General features: G+C 34.8%; 1 protein-coding gene across 10 annotated transcripts in view; it reads right to left on the reverse strand.

Annotated features, from left to right (window-relative positions):
* The window catches only part of atos (atos homolog atossa), a 322,345-nt gene that overhangs the window by 204,540 nt on the left and 94,003 nt on the right, over positions 1 to 23,802 (reverse strand). Inside the window, exon 1 of one of the 10 annotated variants that reach the window (XM_090400984.1) lies at positions 9,985 to 10,037. The exons of 5 other annotated variants lie outside the window; for them this stretch is intronic. Coding sequence is in view for 1 of the 5 variants with exons in the window: in XM_090400980.1 (XP_090257106.1) it covers positions 9,622 to 9,640 (19 nt within the window). In the remaining 4 variants the exon portion in view is untranslated. Of the gene's footprint in view, positions 1 to 9,621; positions 9,656 to 9,981; positions 10,038 to 23,802 lie in introns of those variants that run through there. 4 more of the 10 variants (XM_090400983.1, XM_090400985.1, XM_090400986.1 and 1 more) reach the window with 4 other exon arrangements.

The following is a 23,802-nucleotide window of genomic DNA, read 5'->3' on the forward strand; positions in this document are numbered from 1 at the left end:
AGCAGGGAATGGATCCTAGTTTATGCACATTAAATATGGAGAATATTTTTAGATTTGAATATGATTAAAGAGTTAATTACAAATTCATCAAATCAATTATTGAAAAATGCAGAAAAAGAAAAAAGAAAACATTGGATAACAGATGAAATACTTGGCCTTATGGATGAAAGAAGAAAATATAAAAATGCTGTAAAAATTTAAATTTTTTCTTAAATAAATTTAAGTAAAAATTTATTTAAAAAAGAAAACATAGAGAAATCCTATAAAGAAATTAACAAACTGACTTTCAGATTTAATAAGAACAGCAAAAACAATGCCATCGAAGATGAAAATGGAAAATTACTAATAGAATCTGAGGATATATTAATGGAATGGAAGAATTATCTTGAAAATCTCTATAATGGCGACGAACTTGATGTTGATATCAGCATAGAAAATCAAGATGAAGATAATCTAGGACTCCCAATAATGCGAGAAGAATTTGATAAAGCACTGTCCGAAATGAGTAAGGGAAAAAGTCCGGGTGTAGACAATATTCCTATAGAACTGCTACAAAATCTAGGCGATGAGACAAAAACCTTACTCTATCAATTAATAGCCCAAATCTATGATAGAGGAGAAATACCAAAGGAGTTTATGAAATCAACTATAATACCAAAAAAAGAATAATGCAAACAAATGCAGCCAATTTAGAACAATAGCTTTAATCCCACATGTTAGCAAAATTCTGCTAAAAATTATTCAAAATAGAATTTATTCAAAAATAGATTGTCTATTGGATGAAGACCAATTTGGATTCAGAAAGAATAAAAGAACAAGAGAGGCAATACTCTGTTTAAGAACAATAATAAAGAAAAGATTAGACCTTAGTCAAAATACTTACATTCGCTTCCTTGATTAAGAGAAAGCGTTTGATAAAGTAAACCAGCAAATACTCCTAAATTGTCTAACTAATAGCGGCATAGATTTGAAGGATAGGAAAATAATTTATCAAATTCACAAAAAGCAAAATGGACGGATTAAAATCAATGATAAGGAGAAAATAATAAATATCAGGAGTGGAGTAAGACAAGGATGTATACTTTCACCACTTTTATTTAATTTATATATTGAAAAGGCCATTCAGGAAACTAAAGATAAAATAAATAGTGGCATAAAGATAAATGGTGAGCAAGTCGTGTGTATAAGATTTGCTGATGACATAGCCCTTGTAGCAGAAAACAGAAGAACGTTAAAAACAATGCTAGAATTACTAAATAAATAACCTTGAAAAATATAAAATGAAAATCAACACAGATAAGACTAAAATCATTGTTACAGGCAAAATCTCTATCAATACAGAGCATATAGACATCAGCGGGGAACAAATAAAACAAGTGAAAAGCTTTAAATATTTAGGAAACCTAATAACAGAAGATGGCAGAACAAGAGAAGACATAAGATCAAGAATAAACAACGCAAAAGCCCAATTCTCTAAGATGAAAAGCATTTTAACAGGAAACCTCAACCTACAATTGAAAAAAAAAATAGTAAAGACATTGATATGGAGCGTTGCACTGTATGGATGTGAAACCTGGATTCTAGGCAGAGAAGATGTAAGAAGATTGGAGGCTTTTGAAATGTGGTGCTTTTGAAGTGTGTTGAAAATAAAATGGACAGAAAAAAAAATCAAACCAACAAGTCCTGAGAAAGATAAACGAAACAAGAACTCTAATAAAATCGATCAAAATTAGAAGGGATAGGTGGTTTGGACAGACCAAGGAAAAGCTTTCTTGACCAAGTCAAAGACAGCACGGGTTTGAGGAGTTACCAGGAGGTTAAGAAGAAAGCCAATGGCAGAGCGGAATGGAGGAAATTGCTGCTGAGCTACCAGTCCCAAGACTGATGCAACTGATGATGATGGTCTATGTTCATATAACAATTACTATTCCCCCCCCTTACCCTTATGCTGACATGCTATGCAAGTGTGCAGATCCACCTACAGGGAAAAATATGAAAATAGGTGCCCTGTTTAGTCAGGTGGTTAAGCGTACCTACTCTCCTACCAAAACACTGAGTTCGAATCCCGCTGAAGCGAAGGAGGTTTGTGGTGATGTCTGTTTTTAAAGTGGGAGATGAATTTCATTGTCCCGGTCTGGGTCCCACCTCTTTCATTACCAGAGTGCTAACGTGACTTCAAAAGGTTCAATGTTTGGTCTCTAGAGTAAGGTTTACGAATTATTGAGAAGAATAAAGAGAAATAAAATCAAAAATGATAGATAAAACTTAGCCGATCCCACTACTAATATGTTATATAATTACAGCCTTTCGTGGGATGGAGATACAGAAAAAATAAATAAATAAAAATGCTTCTTGAGAATTTTTTCAGATCTGTCTTATCTTTCCGTTTTGGTAAATGCACACTGTACAGGTAAGAGAAAATAAAAATTGAGTAAGCATTCGGGAAATAACTGCTTTTCAAGTTACGTATTCGGTTAAAAACACCCATACAATATGGCAGCACCATACGAAAAACGTCTGATAAGGTGAAAGCATTAAGCAATTGTTGGTAATTCAGTTAATATCTGCTGATTCACAGCTCTAAGTGGAACTAGAGCAGGAAGCATGATAAGCTTGGGTGACAGCTTAAAAACGCACCCTAGCACGAAGAACTCGGTGGAATAATAAGTGGATGTAAAGGAGATGAATCATAGAATGAAAAAAAAAGTGCGATAGAGGTTGTTGTGAGGAATATAAAATTCAGGATAGGAAACTGCACGTGTTAAGGAGTAATATGAAACAAGCAAACTTAACAAAACTTCGGTAATATGGTCAACTGGAAGTGGGGGGGGGGCACAGAATGATTAACAGTCGTGATGATGGATAACAATGGCAAAAGATTGTAGAAATATTTGATGAACATTCTGTATACACGTGCTTGTGATGGTGAAAAATTACAAATCCACATAACATATTATTATTATTGCGTTATTATTATTTTTAATGCGAAGCATTAAAAATAATAATAATGCATCTACAATTGCGAACCAACACGAAAAAAGTATGTTTTAGGCAATTAAATAGTTTTAAAGAAAAATATATCATATGAAGAACCTATCGACAAGAGGTTGGTTAACCTATAGTACGCTAGTACCTTGGATAGGCAATAAGGAACATAATCACATTCGATTTCAAAAGCTGTGGAATGTATTCCTTGGGAAACACATGTGGAAGACTGTGCTAGTGTTTACTAATTAGCTCGTATGTAAGGAAACTTGCTTTATTAATTAATCCTGAAAATATAAGATTTATTATATATAGAACTTTTATAATACATATCTGCTTAAGTAACCTTAAAATACATTATTTGGTGAATTGTTTACTCTTTACAAAATATAAAATATATATATATATATATATATATATATATATATATATTGAAAAACAGACTTCTTTAGATAAATAAACCTAAAGTTGAAACTAAACAGAAATTAATAACATTGTGACCAAGAGTTCAGTATTAATAAAATAAAAAAAAAGGGAAAAAAAAAGAAAAAAAAAGCGACTTGCAGTCATAGCTGCATTCCCCCCCCCTTTTTTTTTCAAAAGGACGTTTCAAGGTTACTACATTTTTCAATGCTAATTAGTGAAAGCAATAAATCTAAAGGAAGCAGAGCGCTGTAATAATTTTATTCACTAATGTGTTGAAAACCAAAGTACACTCGGGTCTCTTTTTATGCGGATCTGAAGTTATGCGGTGCACGCCTACAGATACGAGACCTTTCGACACTTCTGCGCATGTCAACAGAAGGAGAATCCATTCTGATAATAGGGTAACCAGCGTTTCCCAAACTTTTCCTACGACGGAAACACTTCACAAAGGAACACCTTGGTTATTTTGTAATATATTCATTAATAATTAATTGTTAATTTCGCTGATTTTTTATTAATTAATAATTGATCATTAATTAAATTTGGCCCAATGGAGAAAAAAAAAGCACCAAAGAAAAGCAATTTCTTTGGAAATGAAAATTGCAATTTTAGATCGTTTAGCAAAAGGAGAGATCTACGGTGATTGGTAAAAATTTTAATTTAGGCGAATGTACTATACGAGCAATTAAAAAAATGAAGTCCCAATAAGAAAATCTGTAATTTCTGGCACAAAACTAAGTGCCAAATTATCATCGGACTCAAGAGATGCTTTATTATTATTATTATTATTCCTGATACCTCCAAGGAGTCCGAAGACTCATCGCGGGAGGACACCTACAACTGTCTCAACCACTACACGGAACCTCTACTACGAATCATCTCCATCAACGCCATCTACCGCCCACTTCCACCACCACAAACAACTAGTATTTTTTGTCTGTAAATTGCGTGTGTTCTGAAGGGCCGATTTGTCTGTATGCGGGATGAAAAATCTGAGTTTCCGGGAGAAAAAACCCTGCTACCACCGTATGAGATCAGCTAACTCACCTTCGATTGAAATCATCCAGATAAAGATTCCACCAGTTGCGACGAGAATCGAACTTAGAAAACTTTATTAGAAAACACGGAATGAGCGTTCGTGATTTGGATTGATGAATTAACTCAAAGAAGAATTCCTATAAGTGGTTATTTAATTAAACAAAAAGCTCTTCGGTTTTATGAACAGATGAAGCAATTGGAGCCGTCTACTTCTGCTTCCCAGGCTGATAAAAAATTTTCGGCTAGCAAAGGATGGTAAACCGGGTTTTTAAATATGAATGCACTTCATAACGTGAAGATTACAGGCGAGGTTGCAGCAGCAGCAGATGAAGCAGCAGCCAAAAAATTTCAAGAGAAGTTAGCCAAAATTATTGAAGATGGTGGAAATTGTCCCGATCAAATGTTTAACGCTGACGAAACAGGATTGTTTTGGAAGAAAATGCCTAGTCGAACTTACATCGCAAAGTCTGAGAAAAAAGCAAGTGGGTAGCAAGCAAAGAATGAGTAACGTTGTTACTTTGTAGCAGTGCATCAGGAGATCGAATGTTGAAACCCCTCCTAGTAAATCGATTTCTAAGGACCACGTGCTCTAAAAGGCAAAGATCTAAAACAGCTGCCGGTACATTGAATGGCTAATACAAAGGCCTGGGTAACAACTGCTGTATTTACTGAATGGTTCAATAATTGCTTTATACGAGAAGTGGAAACATACAGTATATGAAGCAAAAACCTCTCGATTTTAAAGTTTTATTAATTGTTGACAATGCACCAAGTCATCCGCATTTAGAACATCCAAATGTGCAGGTAGTGTTTTTTCCACCCAATACAACAAGCATTATTCAGCCAATAGATCAAGGCATAATTGCTACTTTTAAAAAATATTACGTTAAGCACACTTTTCAATTTATATTGGATAAATAGAAAATGAATCATTAACAGTAACTGACGTTTGGGGAAAAAAAAAAATTATTTTGGACTGCTTAAATCATGTTGCATCTGCTATCGCTGAAATAAGACCACAAACTTTAAATGCTTGCTGGAAAGCAGCTTGGCCTGGATGTATTGCAAACAGTGCACCCATGCAAACATCTATATTATCAGCTGAAATCATTACTTTGGCACATGAAATTGCTGGAGAAGGTTTTGATATATTTAGGACAGAACGATGTAGACGAATTGCTTGTGGATAATGCCTTAAGTGAAGATGATATTACTGGATATCGATTAACTTTAGACATCGTCGAAGATCCAGAAAAATAGCGAAGCGGAAGAAAAACCTGCTCATTGTAAATGTAATTCGAGAAGGTCTTGAACTGTGCAATAAATTGGAAAATCATTTTCTTGTTAATGACACAAATTCTGAACGAGCCTTTAAATTCCAACTTGAGCTGTATAAAAAATTAATAAAATCATCATCGCAAAGATTAATCACTGATTACGTTGTCAGAAGAAAAAAATCAGCACAGAACGAGGGTGAAGATAATTCTGTTTGTTAAGCACCATTGCTTTACCATACAGATCTGATGCGCTGACTCTCTCTTCTGGTGATGAAAGTGATTTTGCACCAGTTCGCAAACGTTGCCGAATATTGTCTAATAGCGATGATAATTCTGATGACAAAATGTTAAAAAAAAAATGTTACTGTACTTTTCAATAAAATTAAATGAATAAAGCTTTAAAACAAACTTAGGCATTCTTATTTTCCTAAATTTTCATACTTTTTTATGCGAGTTTAGGTTTTTTTTAATTCATTGCTTCGGTTTTAGAAAATTATGGAACGTATCCCTGATTTTCAACGTAAGTTAGGCCTTTTTTGTGCGATTTTTTATATGCGTTTTCTGTGGAACGTATCTACCGCATAAAAAGAGACCCGACTGTACTTTTGATTTCCGCCAAGTCCAAATGGATGACAAAATAGTCTATTAATATTTGTCATTATGGTTATGAGGAAATCGATAAAGCTAAAATAATGCGCAATTAATCATAATTTACGTATTATTTTAATTTTATCGATTCCGATTTTCTGTGGTGGCATGCGCGTTGATAATTCTGTGCTTTATTTTATTTTATGTTATTTTCCTCCCCTATTTCTGTTTGAAATGTGTGTGAGTGAGAGAGAGAGAGAGAGCGCAATTTTAATGCGATACTTAAGCCTTTCTAATTAGGAGATAACGTGAATTGATTTTACTGCACATCAATTTGCAATGCGATAAGAAGACGATGTAGTATTCTGCAAATCTGAAAAAATATTTTTACTAATTTTTCCACATACAGGAACTTTTTAGGCAAGGAAGTGGATTAAAGTCAATCATAGTCGAAAATCTTTCATGTCCTGCAATTGGAGAAGAAGAAAAAAAACATTTCTGAACCTAGAATTAATCAGAAACAATACAAATTTGCGAAGAATGCCACTAGTATATTAGTGAAAATAAGACTATTACAAGCAATATTGAATTTTATTTCAATTACTAGTGGAAGAAAAATTTTGCACAAAGCAAAGTGATACTGGTACTTTCACTTCTTTCAAGTGTTCGTTCTTCTGTTACCATTTGGTAATTTTGCGAAGCATCGCACTCGGAATAACGCAACGTACATCTGTGCATAAAGAAATTGTCAGAATCTGCCTTCGTGATTTAATATTTTTGAAGAATGTTATCCGTATTGGAAAGATCTTAATAAAAAATTGTTAAAGTGGTACGAAATGGAGTTCTACCGCTTGGTGATAATACTTGTCTCCCGCTGCCAACATTTCTGTTGATCTAGCCGATTTTCGTTCTTTTTTTTTTTTTTTTGAACCATAACACTGAGTCTATGGGTCATGTTTACATTTCTCAACAGCACCAATGACGTGCAATTTTGCATGAAAGCACTCATAGGGACACTTGTTATCATAACAATGTCCTATAATAGACTGTTTCTAAACTGTATAGCCAAACTCGGGTACTTGAAATTCTACCGCCAATTCTGATGACAAAAGGTCATATAAACAGAGCCGGAAACTGTTTCCTACGAAGATATTGCAGTACGAAATGCGGCAGGAGATTAACCACCGTACCTGTGTATGGTAGGCACGGTGCTGCGCAAATCAACATATTTGTATGTCACCGGCGTTAAACAAGAATGCGATTGCGTGAGATAATCGAGCAACTCCAGTGTGCGATAAGTCACCAGCAAAGATTCCATGTGAATGTTTGGATCGGCATCATTGGGGACAACTCCTAGTAACCACAAAAGTGTTCTTTCCACCAAGGCTCAATGGCCAGCAGTACCAGCACTTAGAGGAGGAACTAGGTCGTTGTTAGAGGACATGTCATTAGCAACTAGCCGGTGCATGTGATTCATGCCTAATGGAGCACCAGCACATTATGGTTAGCGAGCATCACAATCATGCCTGTCCTGGTCTTTGGATAGGTTGGCCAGTTGAAGGTACCCACGATCTCCTGATATGAATTACTGGATTTCTTTGCACGGGGACGTCCAGCTGGAGGACAATGTTTATGCTACACCGGTGTAGCATAAACCGGTGAAATTGCTGAGACTATAGGCATTTCAAAAGAACGTGTAGGATATATTTTGCATGATTGCAAATGAAAAAGCTTTACGCAAGATGCGTGCCGCGCTTGCTCACAGCAGATCAAAAATGCAATCGCATGAAAATCTCTGAACAGTGCTTGGAGTGTTTTAACAAGAATAAAACTGATTTTGTGCGTCGATTTATTACTACAGATGAGACTTGGATTCACCATTATACACCAGAATCCAAACAGTAGACAGAAGTCGGTTGTTCAGCGCCAACGAAGACAAAGTCGGTACCATTAGCAGGAAAGGTCATGGCATCGGTGTTTTGGGATGCCAAAGGCATTTTGTTTATTAATTATCTTGAAAAGGGTAAAACAATAACCGGGGAATATTATTCCGATCTTTTAACCAGACTAGACGATAAAAATTCGTGAGAAAAGACCCGGTTTGCAGAAGAAAAAAATCATCTTTCATCATGACAATGCACCTGCCCACAAAAGTGTTTTGGGCAATGGAAAAATTAAGGGATCTGCACTATGAATTGTTAGAACATCCACCCTATTCCCCAGATGTGGCTCCCTCTGACTTTATCTCTTCCCAAAACTTAAACTCTTCCTCGCTGGTCAGCATTTTTCTTCGAATCAAGAGGTGATTGTAGCTGTAGAAGGGTATTTTGCAGATCTTACTGAGTACCACTACAAGGACGGGATAATGGTGCTGGAGCATCGCTGGAATAAATGTATTAGTCTTAAGGGAAATTGTGTTGAAAAATAAAAATAATTTTGAAATTATAAATTCGTTTTTTCATTGTTAGGCTGAGAACTTTACAGACCACCCTCGTATTGTAGAATAATCTCTACCATTCAATTGTTTCATTTCAAAAAATTAGCTATATTTTATAATGAAAAATGATCCGATTTAAAACTAAACTGAGATTATTCTAAATTTTAATTATGATCCAAATCTTAACACCTATCCAATCAGGATGGAAGAATAACAAGCATAGAGAAGAACAGACAGGCAAAACTAATATTTACGCATTCAAAACTTGCCTAAAAAAAAGGATACTGGACAAGTTGTAGTCAAGTGCTAGATAGCTGCATAAGGCTTGATAAGATTTTATCTGGAGTGTATAATGCAGCTTATACACTATATAGGAAAGCAGTGTAGGAAAGATTTTTTGTAAGTATCAGATAGTTTGAAAACAAGAGATCATTTCTTTCTCAAATTTATACAGGGGCATGAAAGTAAAGAAAATTTTAGAATAGAGAGAAGTCAGAGATTGCAGAGAGTTGGCAGGGAAATGGAAATGCAACAAACGGTGAATAAAATTAAGACTGAGATATGACAGTAATTGAGATTGTCAGAGTGAATCTCTCTCTCGATCAGTTTTATAACTTCAGAGGCTTAAATACCAAGACTTGATGACAGTATAGTTGTTGAAAAGGGATTTATGCCATATTACTTCAAACTTTTTTTTTCGTTTCGAAGAAAAATTTAGCGTCTGATATAAAGCAGAAATATCCTTATAAAATTTTTCATGCTTCGTGTTGTTCACTAAATCATATATTTATGATAATCAATTGAACTTTTTTTTTGATTCTCTCAATTAAAAAGTTAATTCCGAAATACATAGCGAGTGTTTTCTGATACCTTGACTACCAACAATCATACTCCAACTTTTCTAGACTGTTTTAATGATCTCATGAGTCTCACTTAAAAACTGTACCATTATAATCTTCATTATGTGAAGATCTTCATGATAGTTATATGCTTTCATTTTAATCTAATCTAGAGAAGAAAAAAAAAAACTACTGGTCAAATAATTCACTTAACACAACGAGCGTCATTAATTATTGGATAAGAAATGTCAAAACAAAAACTGGAAAATTTTTGAAATATAATTGAACTAATTATTATAAAACACAAAAATAAATTCACAGTCCATTTTTTAAAATTTAAAACACAGAAATAAATCTTTTGAAATTTAATCGTATCAAATAAGTATACAACCACATTTCCAGAGTTAGCGTTCGCTTTGATCGTTGGATTTCTTTTTCACTGATAAACAGATTTCAAACTACACGTGCGAATGAATTACGAGTAGAATGCCTGAGGGGGGAAATAACATACGAAGATGTAACTACTTCAAGTTGATGTTTTTCGTTGTGAAAATATTTATTTGGAATACGAAAATAAACCTCATAACCGAATGTTTTTAGACAGTTTCACTCTCAAACAAAACCGGTACAAAGTGAATTTTTTATTTTATTTTATTTTATTTTTTTATTTGCTCTATTTGTTAAGGTCACGATGACTTGTGTTATTAAGCTTTTCCATCATGGTAATCAGAGCTTATCTCGGGTTAAAAAACACAGGCCTTCGGGAAGTGTAAAAAATAGCATTTCAGTCAGAATTACCATTTCTCTTGGAAGGTTCCGTCAGAGCTTCCCTTTCCCCATTTTACCTTTTATTTACTACTGAAAGGCTCCGCTATTATATGAATAACAGCACAGAAATATCGTTCATAATTTGCTTTTCCTTTGCTCATTCACAAAATTAATTAAATTAAGCTAATTATGAACTTCTTCAAGTTATTCATTCGCTGTAACTCGAAAATTTATCTACCTGAATAAGTGTGTGTGCAAATGTATATATAAGTGAATCTAAGTGATTAGCTTAGTTAACTTGAGTAGCCATCTGAATGCCACTTAGTTACTAAGGAAAAGATATCTGGGGAGGGGGACACTACAAATAACTATCATAAGCTCTAAATCACCTATTCCGATAGGATTCAAGAGTAGTAGTAACAATAATAATATAAAAAATACCTCGTCTCTTCATTATCCTAATGATTGTACATACGAGCAAGAATTTGTTAGTAGAATTCATTAGTACAACACACTACGTGCCAAAATCTGTCTTCAACAACAACTACTTGCAAATAAGGGAAACTCAAAATACTTACATTTAAAATTTCCCACGTCAAGTCAGTTGGTATTTGAATAAAAACGTGACATGTATTTTTTTTTACATCCCACAAAGCAAAAAAAAAAAAAAAGTGCATTCCGAGAATAATAGCCAAAATTAATCGAGTGAATGAAATGGGAATCGATAGATTAAAAGGCCACTAATCATTCTTCAAATATATCATCCAAACACCTTCATATCTTCGAAAAATTGTACTTGTACTGTTTATATTATTATTATTATTACTATAATATTTATACTGTATCACTATTGTATTATATTTATGTTATCATTTGTATTACTTCTTCAGTCTTAAGAAATTTTCACTTTCAATATTTGGTAGCGGCGACCCTAAGAACCTAACTACAATGGAACGAAGAGGAACCAAAATGGCTAGGCATAAATCAGAAGGGGGGAATTCTATTGAGAAAGGCTCTTGGAACTTCAATGTGCAGATCTATGTTATGATTTGGATTTGCTCCAATTTAAAATGAAGCACTAGACGAAAAACTAGACAACATAATTACGGGTTAATCTGTAGAAGAAGCAAGGATAGACAAATTTCGATGTTTTTAATTTTTAAAAATTCTGTATATTTTTTAAAGATGACATAGCCTGAAAAGACTACAAACTAGATAACGTTTGTAGTCGATGAACTATTCTCACACAACTAAGACGCAGCATTACACTAGAAACGATGTACAAATCAATTTGAAACGTTTGAAAAGCTGTGCTTGAGAAGTCTGACGACTGCAAGGGTTTGCAGCATGCAAGTTACAGAACGTCTTGAGGAGGAGGGGGTGACTGAGTTCTAACATCATTGTCACAGTGCACCACGATCAATTCAATATTTGTTATGTCCCAAATTTAATTTTGATGCCACGTAATTTACGGATTTTTATTAAAATATAAAAACAGTAACAAAATTGTAATTACGAATTTCTACTAATATTAATGTACGTCATATTTTATATTAAACTACAACTGTCAGTCTCTTCCTATTGTATATCAATGATCCTCTCGATTAACTGCTCATTCATAGCTTTCGGTGAGATATTCAAGCCACTTCCTCATTTCATAAAGCTTGCACTGAGCAAACAAACTTTCCTAAATATCTATAACTGCTTCCTTACATTCTTGTCTCCATGTGGAAGAGGGGGAGCCAGGCAGATAAGTTCAATCCATTAAAATCTCGATCCCACCTCATTTTCCCCAAAATAGAATCCGCTCACTTTTTCTTGTCTTTAAAAAACAAAATGGTATTTCCAGTAAAGAAGCGATTTCTCTCTTTGTAAGAGGATTAAACTTTAAACTTCAGACTTCTGATGCACATTTTAAGCCGCAGCGTACAAAAAATGGTTTTGTTAAAGCACGCTACTTCTAAAATCCGTGCTAGTATAAAATTTGTCATACCCCCCCCCCCCCCACACACACATTTCGAGTTATCCTAAGAAAAATTTCTAGCCTTCGTTCAACAGAAAGCAATGAGAATGACGAACAATCTTCACCTCCACTCAACTCACTATTCCCTGACACCGCTCTGGGATTTTTCTACAGATTCTGCCAAAAAAATAACTTTCATCTGAACTTCATTTGCAATTCTACCACTTTAAAACTCTGGTAGAAGGGCACTTCAACACATATTCTCAAACCACATTCGAACACGTCATATCCATTCAACTCTACTACATCCCTAAGAACAGTGTAACTGTTCAGTTCCAGAACAAGTTAAACGGACAATCAGAAGAACATATGGCCTTTAATGGACCACGCGAGTTAATGGCAAAATGCACTTTCGCTAAGATAACTTCCATACTTGTTTCAAATGACAGCCTGAGTAAAAATCATAACTTGGAATGTACCGAGACTTTCGATTATGTACCATTCGAACACCTCTATGGGAATTTTCTCCACTTTTTTCCCTTGGGAAAACATTAACAGAGTGGAAACTAGAAGAGCAATAATGAACTGGGGACTAAATAGGTACAATACATGATAATGCACAGCCTTTTTCTATATGGAATATCAGAAAAAAGGACGATGAGTTTGTGACCCTGGTGGTTTTAGTATGTCCAAATGTGTTTGGTATCAGTCATACGTGGCTGACAGATGCTTCCGTCTTGACAGGAATAAAAGTTGAAGAGTATGACATTTTTCGAGAAGATAATATGGAGAATGGGATGGGAGTGCTAATTCTGATAGCAGATGAAATGTGCCCGCTAAGGGTTGAAAACCAGAAACGAAATGGCACTGATAACTGAATGTTAAGGCGTGAAACAGGGATGAAAAGGAAAGGATATTTAGTGGGATGTTGCTAAGCCGCAGAAGACGATGAACGAAAAATGTTTGGACACATCAACTAAGAAAGTAATCATTATGGGAAATTTTAACTATGGTAATATAGACTGATCAGATGAGCTAATGAACGGTTTTAAGGGAACAGTATTTCCGAAATAATTAAGGAGTAAATATAGGCAGCATAGGATGGAAGAAACACGACGATTAAGAATTTGGATTAGTTGTGGATTATGTGATTTTGATCAACATTGTTGTGATGCCATCTTTTCCTTCATTATGTAGTTTCAATGAAAGAAAAGATAGCATCTTTTCCTGAACAGGAAAAGATGCTAACAGGAACAGGATATGTACGAACAGGAATGCGAGTCTCGAGGAGAAAGGAATTTGTGGAAATGCAAAAGAGGGGATTATGACAGACTTAGGAACGAGCCAGGGGCTATAATGTCAATATGGATATCACCTCTTGCATGTTATGCAAACAAATAACCAATAGTCATACACTTGTTTCATGGGCTTGGCTGTCTCAATGCACTCCTACACAACGACAATAACAGCCTGACCAAAGATTTTTTTTTTTTTTTTGAAGAGCAAAAGAAACAAAACAACAACAACAAAAAAAAAATTTAGAGTACTTTTACATTTTTGAGTACTTGGAAGAATGTTACACTCGCCATTTCCAATCATTCTGACAATGTTATATTTGAATATATACAATATCCTTTATATCTGGATGAGTTTCGTAACAGTATTCTTGTATAGCAATAACATGCAATTTATTATGCGCTGTAGTACTGTAAACAATTTTGTATTGCCTAATTTTTTCATTAAATTTGACTGAAATCAAAATAGAAATTATATTTTAATTGAGATTCTAAATAATTTCTACGCCTTAAATTCCACAATACTAATGTATACTATATTAATTTAAATCTTTTTCGTAGGTGCGATTAATACAGAAAGGCGCTGATATATATATTCCATCCAGACTGATGAATTATTTATTTCGAATAGCTTAGTCAATAAAAACGGTTCAATTATAACGAAAATAAAAAGAAGAAAAATACACTATATACATTATCGACTAGTCTTGAACCTAAGCATGCATATGGCGTAGCACAAGCAAACAATAAGAGCCTGCTCTGCGCGCGCGCGCGCACACACAACAGTTTCTTATTGTTTATATGTTAAAAATATATTATATAAAAATTAAAAATTGTTTATATGTTAAACAGTTAAAAATTCTCCAGCCTTGAATTGTTGATTTTTCACGAGAAATATAATTATACTGTATCTAGGACATATTTACGGTATTCAAAGAAGGATTTTTAATGTTGGCACTTTATGTAAAATTGGCGAATTTGTGAAAAGTTACAGAACGATTTTCGTTCCCTGTTTAGCTGATGGTACATATAAAATTCTGCTTCGCATGCATGATGTCACTATAATTATTCGATTAAAAAGAATAAATATATACGAGTATATCCTAAATCTAAATCGGCTAGCCTAGTGTGGTCGAGTGGGTAGAACTTTAGCTATCCAGGAAGCTGATTCGACTCGAAATGTAGGTAGGTAAAAAGAATAAATATATACGAGTATATCCTAAATCTAAATCGGCTAGCTTAGTGTGGTCGAGTGGGTAGAACTTTAGCTATCCAGGAAGCTGATTCGACTCGAAATGTAGGTAGAAGATGAATTTGCTCGCGCAGTGTGAGACCACTATCTGCTTATTTAGACTAAAGTGACCCCTAAACTGGCGTGAAAAAGTTTCATATTTCTCTAGAACGGTACTAAAAGAGGTCTACAACCCTTCGTGTGTGTGATTAAAACAGATGCATACACCATTTCATCCATTTAATACAGAATTACCATCATTAGAATCGAATCGTTTAACCAATTTTTGTATAATAATGGTCCAATTTAAACTAAAACTTAATCACGTGGATATATTCCACTGTTCTAAATTCGAATTTTTCTATAACATCCCCCATAACGGATTTACCGCAATACTGCATATAATTTCGACCTCCCTATTCCAGTTTGTGCAAATGACCGTGATTGAGATGCCTCGACCAATCTTTATAAAGATTACAAATTTATGTACTGAATTTCAATAAAATCCCTTAACAAGAGTCTAGGAATAATTTGCATATGGGGCGAAACATCCGTCCACACATGAAATGAATCGCATAGCGCATTTTTGTGAAATACAACTAAAAAAAGAAAGGAAAGGAAATGAACGTATACAATCGTAAATGTATAAACCTTTTTTGATACAATAGGTGTGTTTCGTAATCGCATTTTTATACAGCATCACTAACCTAGATGTGTTTTCTAGCATATCTACCTGCAGACATTAAATCCGTCTGCTTTAAGATTGCACAATTACAGCTAAAACGAAATTATAAGTTTAAGACTGCTTGCAAAATAAATAAAAGGACTAACTTAATGAGAACAACTGCAAAGCATGGAACCCATTTCAGCACATCGGCGTTAGGACTAACACCTCAACTGTTTATACTGTATAGCATAAATAATAACAACAATATTGACGTAGTGACACTAATAAAGCATTGACACTTAAAAGGCCAAAATGTCAACGAGCTTAGAGAGACAATTAGATGCTTTGGGTTTGAATGAGATAAACTGGACAAAAAAGTAAAGAAAGAGACCGTTCTGTTTTGAAAAGGAGATGATTACTAATGACGATTACTAAAAATGATGAAATTAGATAGGATAATGAGGCTTGTTTGTGAATGTAATGGAGAACAAATCGCACTTATCCCGGTATAAGCATCACGACAAGATATGGAGGAGAAGACATTTGAGTAGTTGAGGGTATTTCTCAAAATAAGTGCAATCATATGAGATCTTAATGCCCTGATTAAAGAAAACAGGTGTAGAAAAAAAAATTGCAGTCATTTGGTTTTAGTCAAAGAAATGATGGATCACGGTTATTAGATTTTTTTTTAATCAATTTTAACAATTGAAAAAGAACGGAGTAAGGAAGTCATGACCAAAGTCTTGCGATCTCTCGCTTTACACAGAGATCACAGGATTCGTATATACACTTTTAAAGCGTGTGTGCGTGAAAAATAAATGTGGCAAGAAAAAAAATGTATATAGAAAGCCAGAGTCATAGTGGATGTTGAAGCAAACTGAGGTAAGGCAAGAAAATGAATCTCGGATCATCCAAGGGCCGTCAGTTAATTACCGATAACGAAAATGAAGAATGGGAAAAATTTCGAGATATCATGATAGGACCAGCATAAGAAGTGTGGTAAGACTAACACCTCCATACTTTATACAAAATATTGAACAGTATTTTGGAAAAACGAGTGCAAGAAAAAAAAAAGGAAAAAACATGCTGGTGGAATAAGAGTAAAATAAACAGTTCATAAAAAAAAAAAATCAAGCTCTTCAGAAATTCAAAAGTCTAGAACAAAATTATGTTTATATTAAAAGAGCCAAGCAAAAAAATTTAATAATAAAAGCGAAAAACAAAAAGCTGGGTTGAATTTACACGTAAGTTGGAGAAAGATATTATGGGGACAAGAGAACGTGACATGGATTAACGTAGCACCAAAGCTCTTACTGTAATTTTTTAATTACAGTAAGAGCCGTCAGGAGAATATGGCAACTTTATTTGGAGATCTTTTGGCCAAAGATAAAAGCCGTAGTGAAATAAACTGGAATGAATATACCTAGTACACATAATAGGGAAACAGGTCAGGCAGAGATTGGGGTAGATGATCTACCTATTAAGCTGAACAGAGTATATGGTGGTTCATGATCAAAATGGTTGCGAGTACTGATCTGAAGAAAAAAAGGCGACAACATAACACCTGATGACTGGATTAAGAGGTCATTGTTCCAATATAAGGATACACGAGAAGTGTAGTAACTATAGAGCAGTGGGTCTTAACCTTTTTAGTGATCGGCACCCCCTTGACTCTAAAAATAAGTTCTCGCACCCCCTTGAAAAATGTGTTTCTATTTCTTTATTTAGGAAATTTACATCTATTGCAAGATTCTTTATTGAAAAATAAACACATACATTTACATATAAAGCAATATCTCAATTTTTAATGGCTATGTTGTTGTTCATTCATAATAATACTTTTGAAGCGAGGCTCCTTTTTTGAAAGAGCCATGCGTAAGTCGTCACTTGCGTTTAAGCGATTTCTGGCTTTTGTTTTTACGTGCAAAAGTGATGAAAATCCAATTTCACACAGGTAGGTGGTGGAAAATGGTAAAAGTGTCTGCAATGCTGCTTTTGCCAGCTGTGGATAATGTCTAACTGTGTACACCAGAATTGTCCTAAGTCCAGTTTTTCGAATTCCATTTGAATACGTGCATTGGCTTGTAATTCAATAAGATCGTCTTTTATTAAATAGCTGTCGTCCATCGAATCTGGCTCAAAATTTAGAAACTTCTCTCGCACCCCCAGGTTAAGAACCACTGCTATAGAGAAATATTATTGTGTTACTGTGCAAGGGTCTATGAAAGAATAATGACAACAAAAATAAGTGTGATAAATTAGAGGATGGTCTAAGAGAAGTGCAGTTTAGTTTCAGAAAAGGGAGATCGATTGATTTGATTTTTGCTGTAAGGATAATGAAGAGACGCTAGGAATTTGAAAAAGCTTATTTATGGCTATTCTGGATTTGGCAAACGCCTTTCGCTGGGTTTTAAGGAAAAACCAAGGGAAAGAGTCTGAGAAAATCTGGAAAAGATAGGGATAGGAAATAGAGAAATAGTTATTCGATCGAGAATATGTACGAGGGAGGTCTGAAAAGTTCTCGGTCTCGACCATAGATGGCAACAGTATCGGCAAGATTTCTTTTTTTCCAAGTTGGTACATCTGTCATAAGCATCCATATGAAATTACAAGTCATTCTATCAAGTAGTTTGTTTTATACAGCTGTCTGAAGCAAAAGTATTGTCAAAAGAAATTCATTCGAAGTTCATAAAAGTTTATGGGCACTCTTCTCCTTCCTTTTCGACAATTGAGAAATGAGCTGCCGAGTTTAAACGTAGTCGTACCAGCCTTGAAGATGATCCACGTGAAGAACGTCCAAAAAGTGTATGACCTGCGAGTCAAAGTGCGTGAAATTGCTGATACTATAGGCATTTTACAAGAACGTGTAGGATATATTTTGCATGAAGAATTGCATATGAAAAAGCTTTGTGCAAGATGGATGCCGCGCTTGCTCACAGCAGATCAAAAACGCACTCGCATGAAAATCTCTGAACAGTGCCTTTGAGTGTTTCAACAAGAATAAAACTGATTTTGTGCATCGATTTATTATTATGGATGAGACTTGGATTCACTATTATACACCAGAATCCAAACAGCAGTCAAAACAGTGGACAGAAGCCTGTTGTTCAGCGCCAAAGAGGACAAAGTCGGTTCCATCAGCAAGAAAGGTCATGGCATCGGTTTTTTGGGGTGCTAAAGGCATTTTGTTTAATAATCATCTTGAAAAGGGTAAAACAATAACAGGGGAATATTATTCCGATCTTTTAACCTGACTAGACGAAAAAATTCGTGAGAAAAGACCCGGTTTGCAGAAGAAAAAAAATCATCTTTCATCAGGACAATGCACCTGCCCACAAAGGTGTTTTGGCAATGGGAAAATTAAGGGATCTGCACTATGAATTGTTGGAACATCCACCCTATTCCCCAGATTTGACCCCCTCTGACTTCTATCCCTTCCCAAAACTAAAACTCTTCCTCGCTAGTCCGAGTTTTTCTTCGAATCAAGAGGTGATTGCCGCTGTAGAGGGATATTTTGCAGTTCTTACTGAGAACCACTTCAGGGACGGGATAATGGCCCTAGAGCATCGCTAGAATAAATGTATGTCTTGAGGAAGATTATATTGAAAAATAAAAATAATTTTGAAATTATAAATTCGTTTTTTCATTGTTGGGCCGAGAACTTTTCAGACCACCCTCGTATGTGAAGACTAAATTTGTTAATTCGTAGTGGTTGACATATAATGGATTGCAACTAGCAATCGTCTTATCTCTACTGTTGTTCATTGTGGTGATAGCTGGTGTTCTATATACGGTTAATGACCAAAAAAGAAACACTTTTGTGTTTGCATATGTGGTGATTTGAGCATATTCAAGAGGTACAGAAGAGGTTAGACAAATGGAATAGAGTTACATTAACAGCAATACGAGCGAGTGCATGCTTTTTTTTTTTTTTTTAATCGTAGAAAAAAGTGTACAAGTTAATGGTGTTAGAACTCAATGGGCAAGTCTTGAAGAGTAGTGAATAATTCAAACATTTGAGACCTGTACTTTCTGGTGATGCAAGTTTAGATCAGGAAACACAGAGAAGGGTTTCACTGTGCCAAAGTTTACTTTATTTTTCTTTTACGAACAGTGTAAGGACTTTACTTTGGAATAATGAGGTCTTACTGAAGTTGATTAACCGAAGTTACTTTTCGCTCATTTTGTCTTAAACAATATAGACATGGAGACACTAACAAAAAATAGACAACTAGAATAAAAGAAGTGGAAATTAAAGTTCTAGGGACAATGTTGGCAAAAAAAGGAAAGACAAAATAAGAAAATATGGACATTAGGAATGTTTTGTGAAGAGAAAGTGCTCACGAAATGCTTGTTAACTCCCGATTGAAGTGATTTGAACATAAGATTTTTTTTTTTCTAAATTCAAGTACCAAAACGTTTTATGAAATGAGAATTGAAAGTTAAATACCATGGAAGACCACGCGAAAAAAAGAGAAGACACCAGAACTTCAGCTAGAACAGACAATCTTCATAAAGAAAGACAGAATGATAGAAATGGATGGCCTTTTGATCTGCCTGACCAGACTTTCTTTTGGAGCAGTTGTTGATGTGATTAAATAATAATATATTTAAAATATTTAAAAAAATTGGATAGTATCATATATATAATGAAATACTGGTCACAGGTGAATTTTCGAACTGTTGATATTTTCATTTTTTCGCGAGAACTGCCGGCCTGGTTGGCCTAGTGGTTAGCGTATCTGCTCTCCAGCCAAAAGGCTGCTGGTTCAAATCCCACCGTGGGCATGGATGTTTGCGATTGTCTGTGGAAATACTAGTGGTGGTAGTGGGCAGTAGATGGCGTTGGTATAGATGATGCGGTTTGCTGTAGTTGGTGGTTGAGTGGTGGAGCCTCTGGACTCCTTGGAGGTATCACGTAATAATAACTACGATGCTGTATCTGGAAAAATTATGCTATTCTAAGACCTCTATCCAGTAGTGGTATTTTGATTAAAAGTTTTAATGTAAAAAACCAAAACTTAAAGAAAAAAAAAAAATGAAATACTAACTGGTGTCAAGTTATTATGCGTAAATCTGGATCCATTAAGATTATGATATTTGACTCGGGACATGCTTTTATTCTTCCACAGAAAACGTTCGATTTAAACCAAGCTTTAAATTATCCTATTCTACAAATTTTAATAGAGATTCTCAATTTTCGGTTGGTTGGCCATGTGGCATATCCACTCTGCAAACAGTGCGCCGTGAGTACGAATTTCATAACGCATGCATGCTTATGAATGCGTTTAGGTGTAAATTAATTGCATTTGTAAGGATGCAAAAGTATCATGGCTGATCAAGTGTGATCCTATATTATAGCTGCATGACTACACACTACTGAGGTATGCAATTTAGTTTCTCCGAAAAAGTTCTGTTCCGATACATATTTCAACAGCGTAATATGGGAAAGAAAACGGATGCTACCCGGGTTCCAATATTTTGCAACGCCGTAGAAAATAGAACAAACCACTGCCCTACTCTACTAGCACACACTTAACTTCCGAAGGTCTACAAGAGCCAATTCCTATCACCTAGTTTCATAGCAGTTTAAATCAAACAGCATTAATTAGCAACTATGAAACGCTATAAACAACCGAATATTATTTTTCTTCACGGAAGAAAAATATTTTTTGTTGCTAAGAAAATAACACGTGGTTTTTTCTCTTAAAAAAATCCTCTTAAATTTTTCATATTTTATTTTCTTAAGTATAGAAAATTAAGAAAATAAAATATGAAAAATTTTAAGAGGGCATTAAACTTTCAATGCATGTTTTTAAACTTTATATAATTTAAAACTCCATGTGATGTATTAGTATTAATTGAATATAAGTAGTTTTATTAAATCTAACTTTAAATTTGTAAAATACTAAGCACATAATTTAATGAATAATGGTGAATATTGTGTCTAATATTCACCATGTGAATACTGTGTGTAAATGAGAAAAGGGCATCCTGAAAAATGGTGCCTAAAGATACAATAAACGAGCTTGCATTTGCAGATGCACATCATAATCCTAACATGAAATTTAAGCAAACTGGCTCAAAATTTGAAGTGGCTGTTTAATGTCAAAAATTGTAATGCAGTACTTTTCATTTCATTCTGTGCATGCAACTGATGTTTCACTATATCCGTTACATATATTAAAAATACACTGAGAGCCAAGATACAATGTTATTTTTCATCCATCGAAGTCTATATTTTACTTATCTTACGACGTATGATCACTCGTTCTAAACAAAAGAACACGACATTTCAACCTAGTAGTTTCCAGTCTTCAAGTCTCATCCCATGAATAATTGTTATTTAGCTACCAAATATCCATTGTGCCAATCGTTATATTATTCTCTATTAGAAGTTCTGCAAATGCTGTTTTATTATCACAAAGAAATACAGCAGCGAACAAATTAATCCGAACAAGCCAAATTTTCATCAAGTTATCGGTTTTGGTTCACTACTTTGGTATGTGTTGTGTGTTTTAACATTGTCTACGATGTTTATTATTATTATACGGGCACCTCCATGGAGTCCGAAGACTCATCGCGGGAGACCCAATCTATCCACACAATCTATCATACCTCTCCTTGAACCCATTAACAGAAAAAGCACTCACCTGACTCTGGCAATCCATCCCACTCATTCACCACTCTCTAAGCAAAAACTCTAGTCCTCACAACCCTACTGACCATACCTTTATTCGCCTTCCAGAGATGACCCTTGTCCAGAGCGAAGGGCCGAAATATTGCCCCTGCATCAATCCTATAAAATCCTTCAAGCAACTTAAATGTTTTTATCATATCCCCCCTCTTTTTCTATTATCAACCAACTTCTGCAATCACACCTTCAATCTATCCTCACAGGGAAGATTCCACAAGCCACTCACCATCTTGGTCACTCGCCTATGAATCATCTCCACCGCTTCCTCAACCCCAAGAAACCCAGAATTGAGCACAGTAATTCAGAAGTGGGTGTGTCAAGGCCTTATAAAGAAGAATAACAACTTCATTATCTCTACTTGTTAATGTGTTCTTCAATAGCCAAGTAATCTTATGGGCTACCTTAGCAGTATGTCCTCTAAACTTCAACTCTGTCTAATAGTGTTGTTGTGTTTTTAACAGTGTAAAAAAAAAAAAAAAAGATGACATTCGTAGTGTTTTATTCATTCTGTGTAGCTATAAAATGGATACATCTCCAAGAAAGTGTTTAAAAATATGTACTCTTTCTCAGCACACATCCATAACCCAAAGACAAATTGCCAATGAGTATGGTGTTGGTTTGGGTACTGTTAATGCAATTTTAAAGAGGTTCAGGGAGACAGGTATCTTTTTTTCCTAAAAGAAAAGGAAAACTATACTTACTCAAGATTGTTTACTAGTTAGGAAAAGAAAATGAATTCAAGACTGTCTGCTGTAGACTTAAAGACTTAGCAGCTAGTGGGAGTAATGTTTCTGACATGACAGTCCATCTAAGATTGTTGGAAGCAGAGAGGGCTGCCCACAGACCAAAAAAAGAACAACTGTTGACGAAGGCAATATAAAAAAGGAGGCTCCAGTGAGTAAAAGCGTACAAAGATTGGACTGTTGAGAAGTGAAAGGAGGTCATATTCTCAGATAAGAGCCATTTCTTTGTCCAAGCCGGGAGAGTACCCCATGTTCGCAAATCAGCGGATGAGACTCTCCCGCCGACCTTCAACAAACTCCTGAACACCCAGATAAAAAAAAATGTTCTGGGGGTTGTTTTACACGTTATACGGTATGATGAAAAATGACCAACACATAAAAATATTGTAGAAAAGAGTGGTCCCACAGATCCAGAAAGACAAAGAGCTAATCTCCCAACAGGATCTCGCTCCATGCCAGACTTCAAAAAAAAGTGAGAGTTCCTCAAAAAAATCACATCGAATTGCTTCAGTGGCCAGGTAACTCTCCTGACATAAATTCAACAAAAAATGTGTGGGCCATAGTGAAAAAGAGACTTGGGAAATTAAATTGCGATATGAAACATAATTTAATAAAAGTACAATCCATTATAAAAGTATGGTTTCGCGATGCAGAAATAAGAAAAATGTGTTCTATGTTGGTAGAGTCCGTGCCAAAGCAAATTAATGAACTTATTAGGAACAGAGGAACACAAACGATTAGGTAAATTTGGAATTTAATTTTTTTTACTTATTTTCTTGCGAAAATTAAAATTTTTCTTTAAAATACGAGTATTCGAATTAGTTTCTTTGCTACTGTATATGGAATTA

Source organism: Typopeltis vanoorti, chromosome 11, assembly GCF_054136105.1.
Source record: "Typopeltis vanoorti isolate ZY-2024b chromosome 11, IOZ_Tvanoo_1.0, whole genome shotgun sequence".
In the NCBI taxonomy this organism is placed as follows: domain Eukaryota; kingdom Metazoa; phylum Arthropoda; class Arachnida; order Uropygi; family Thelyphonidae; genus Typopeltis; species Typopeltis vanoorti.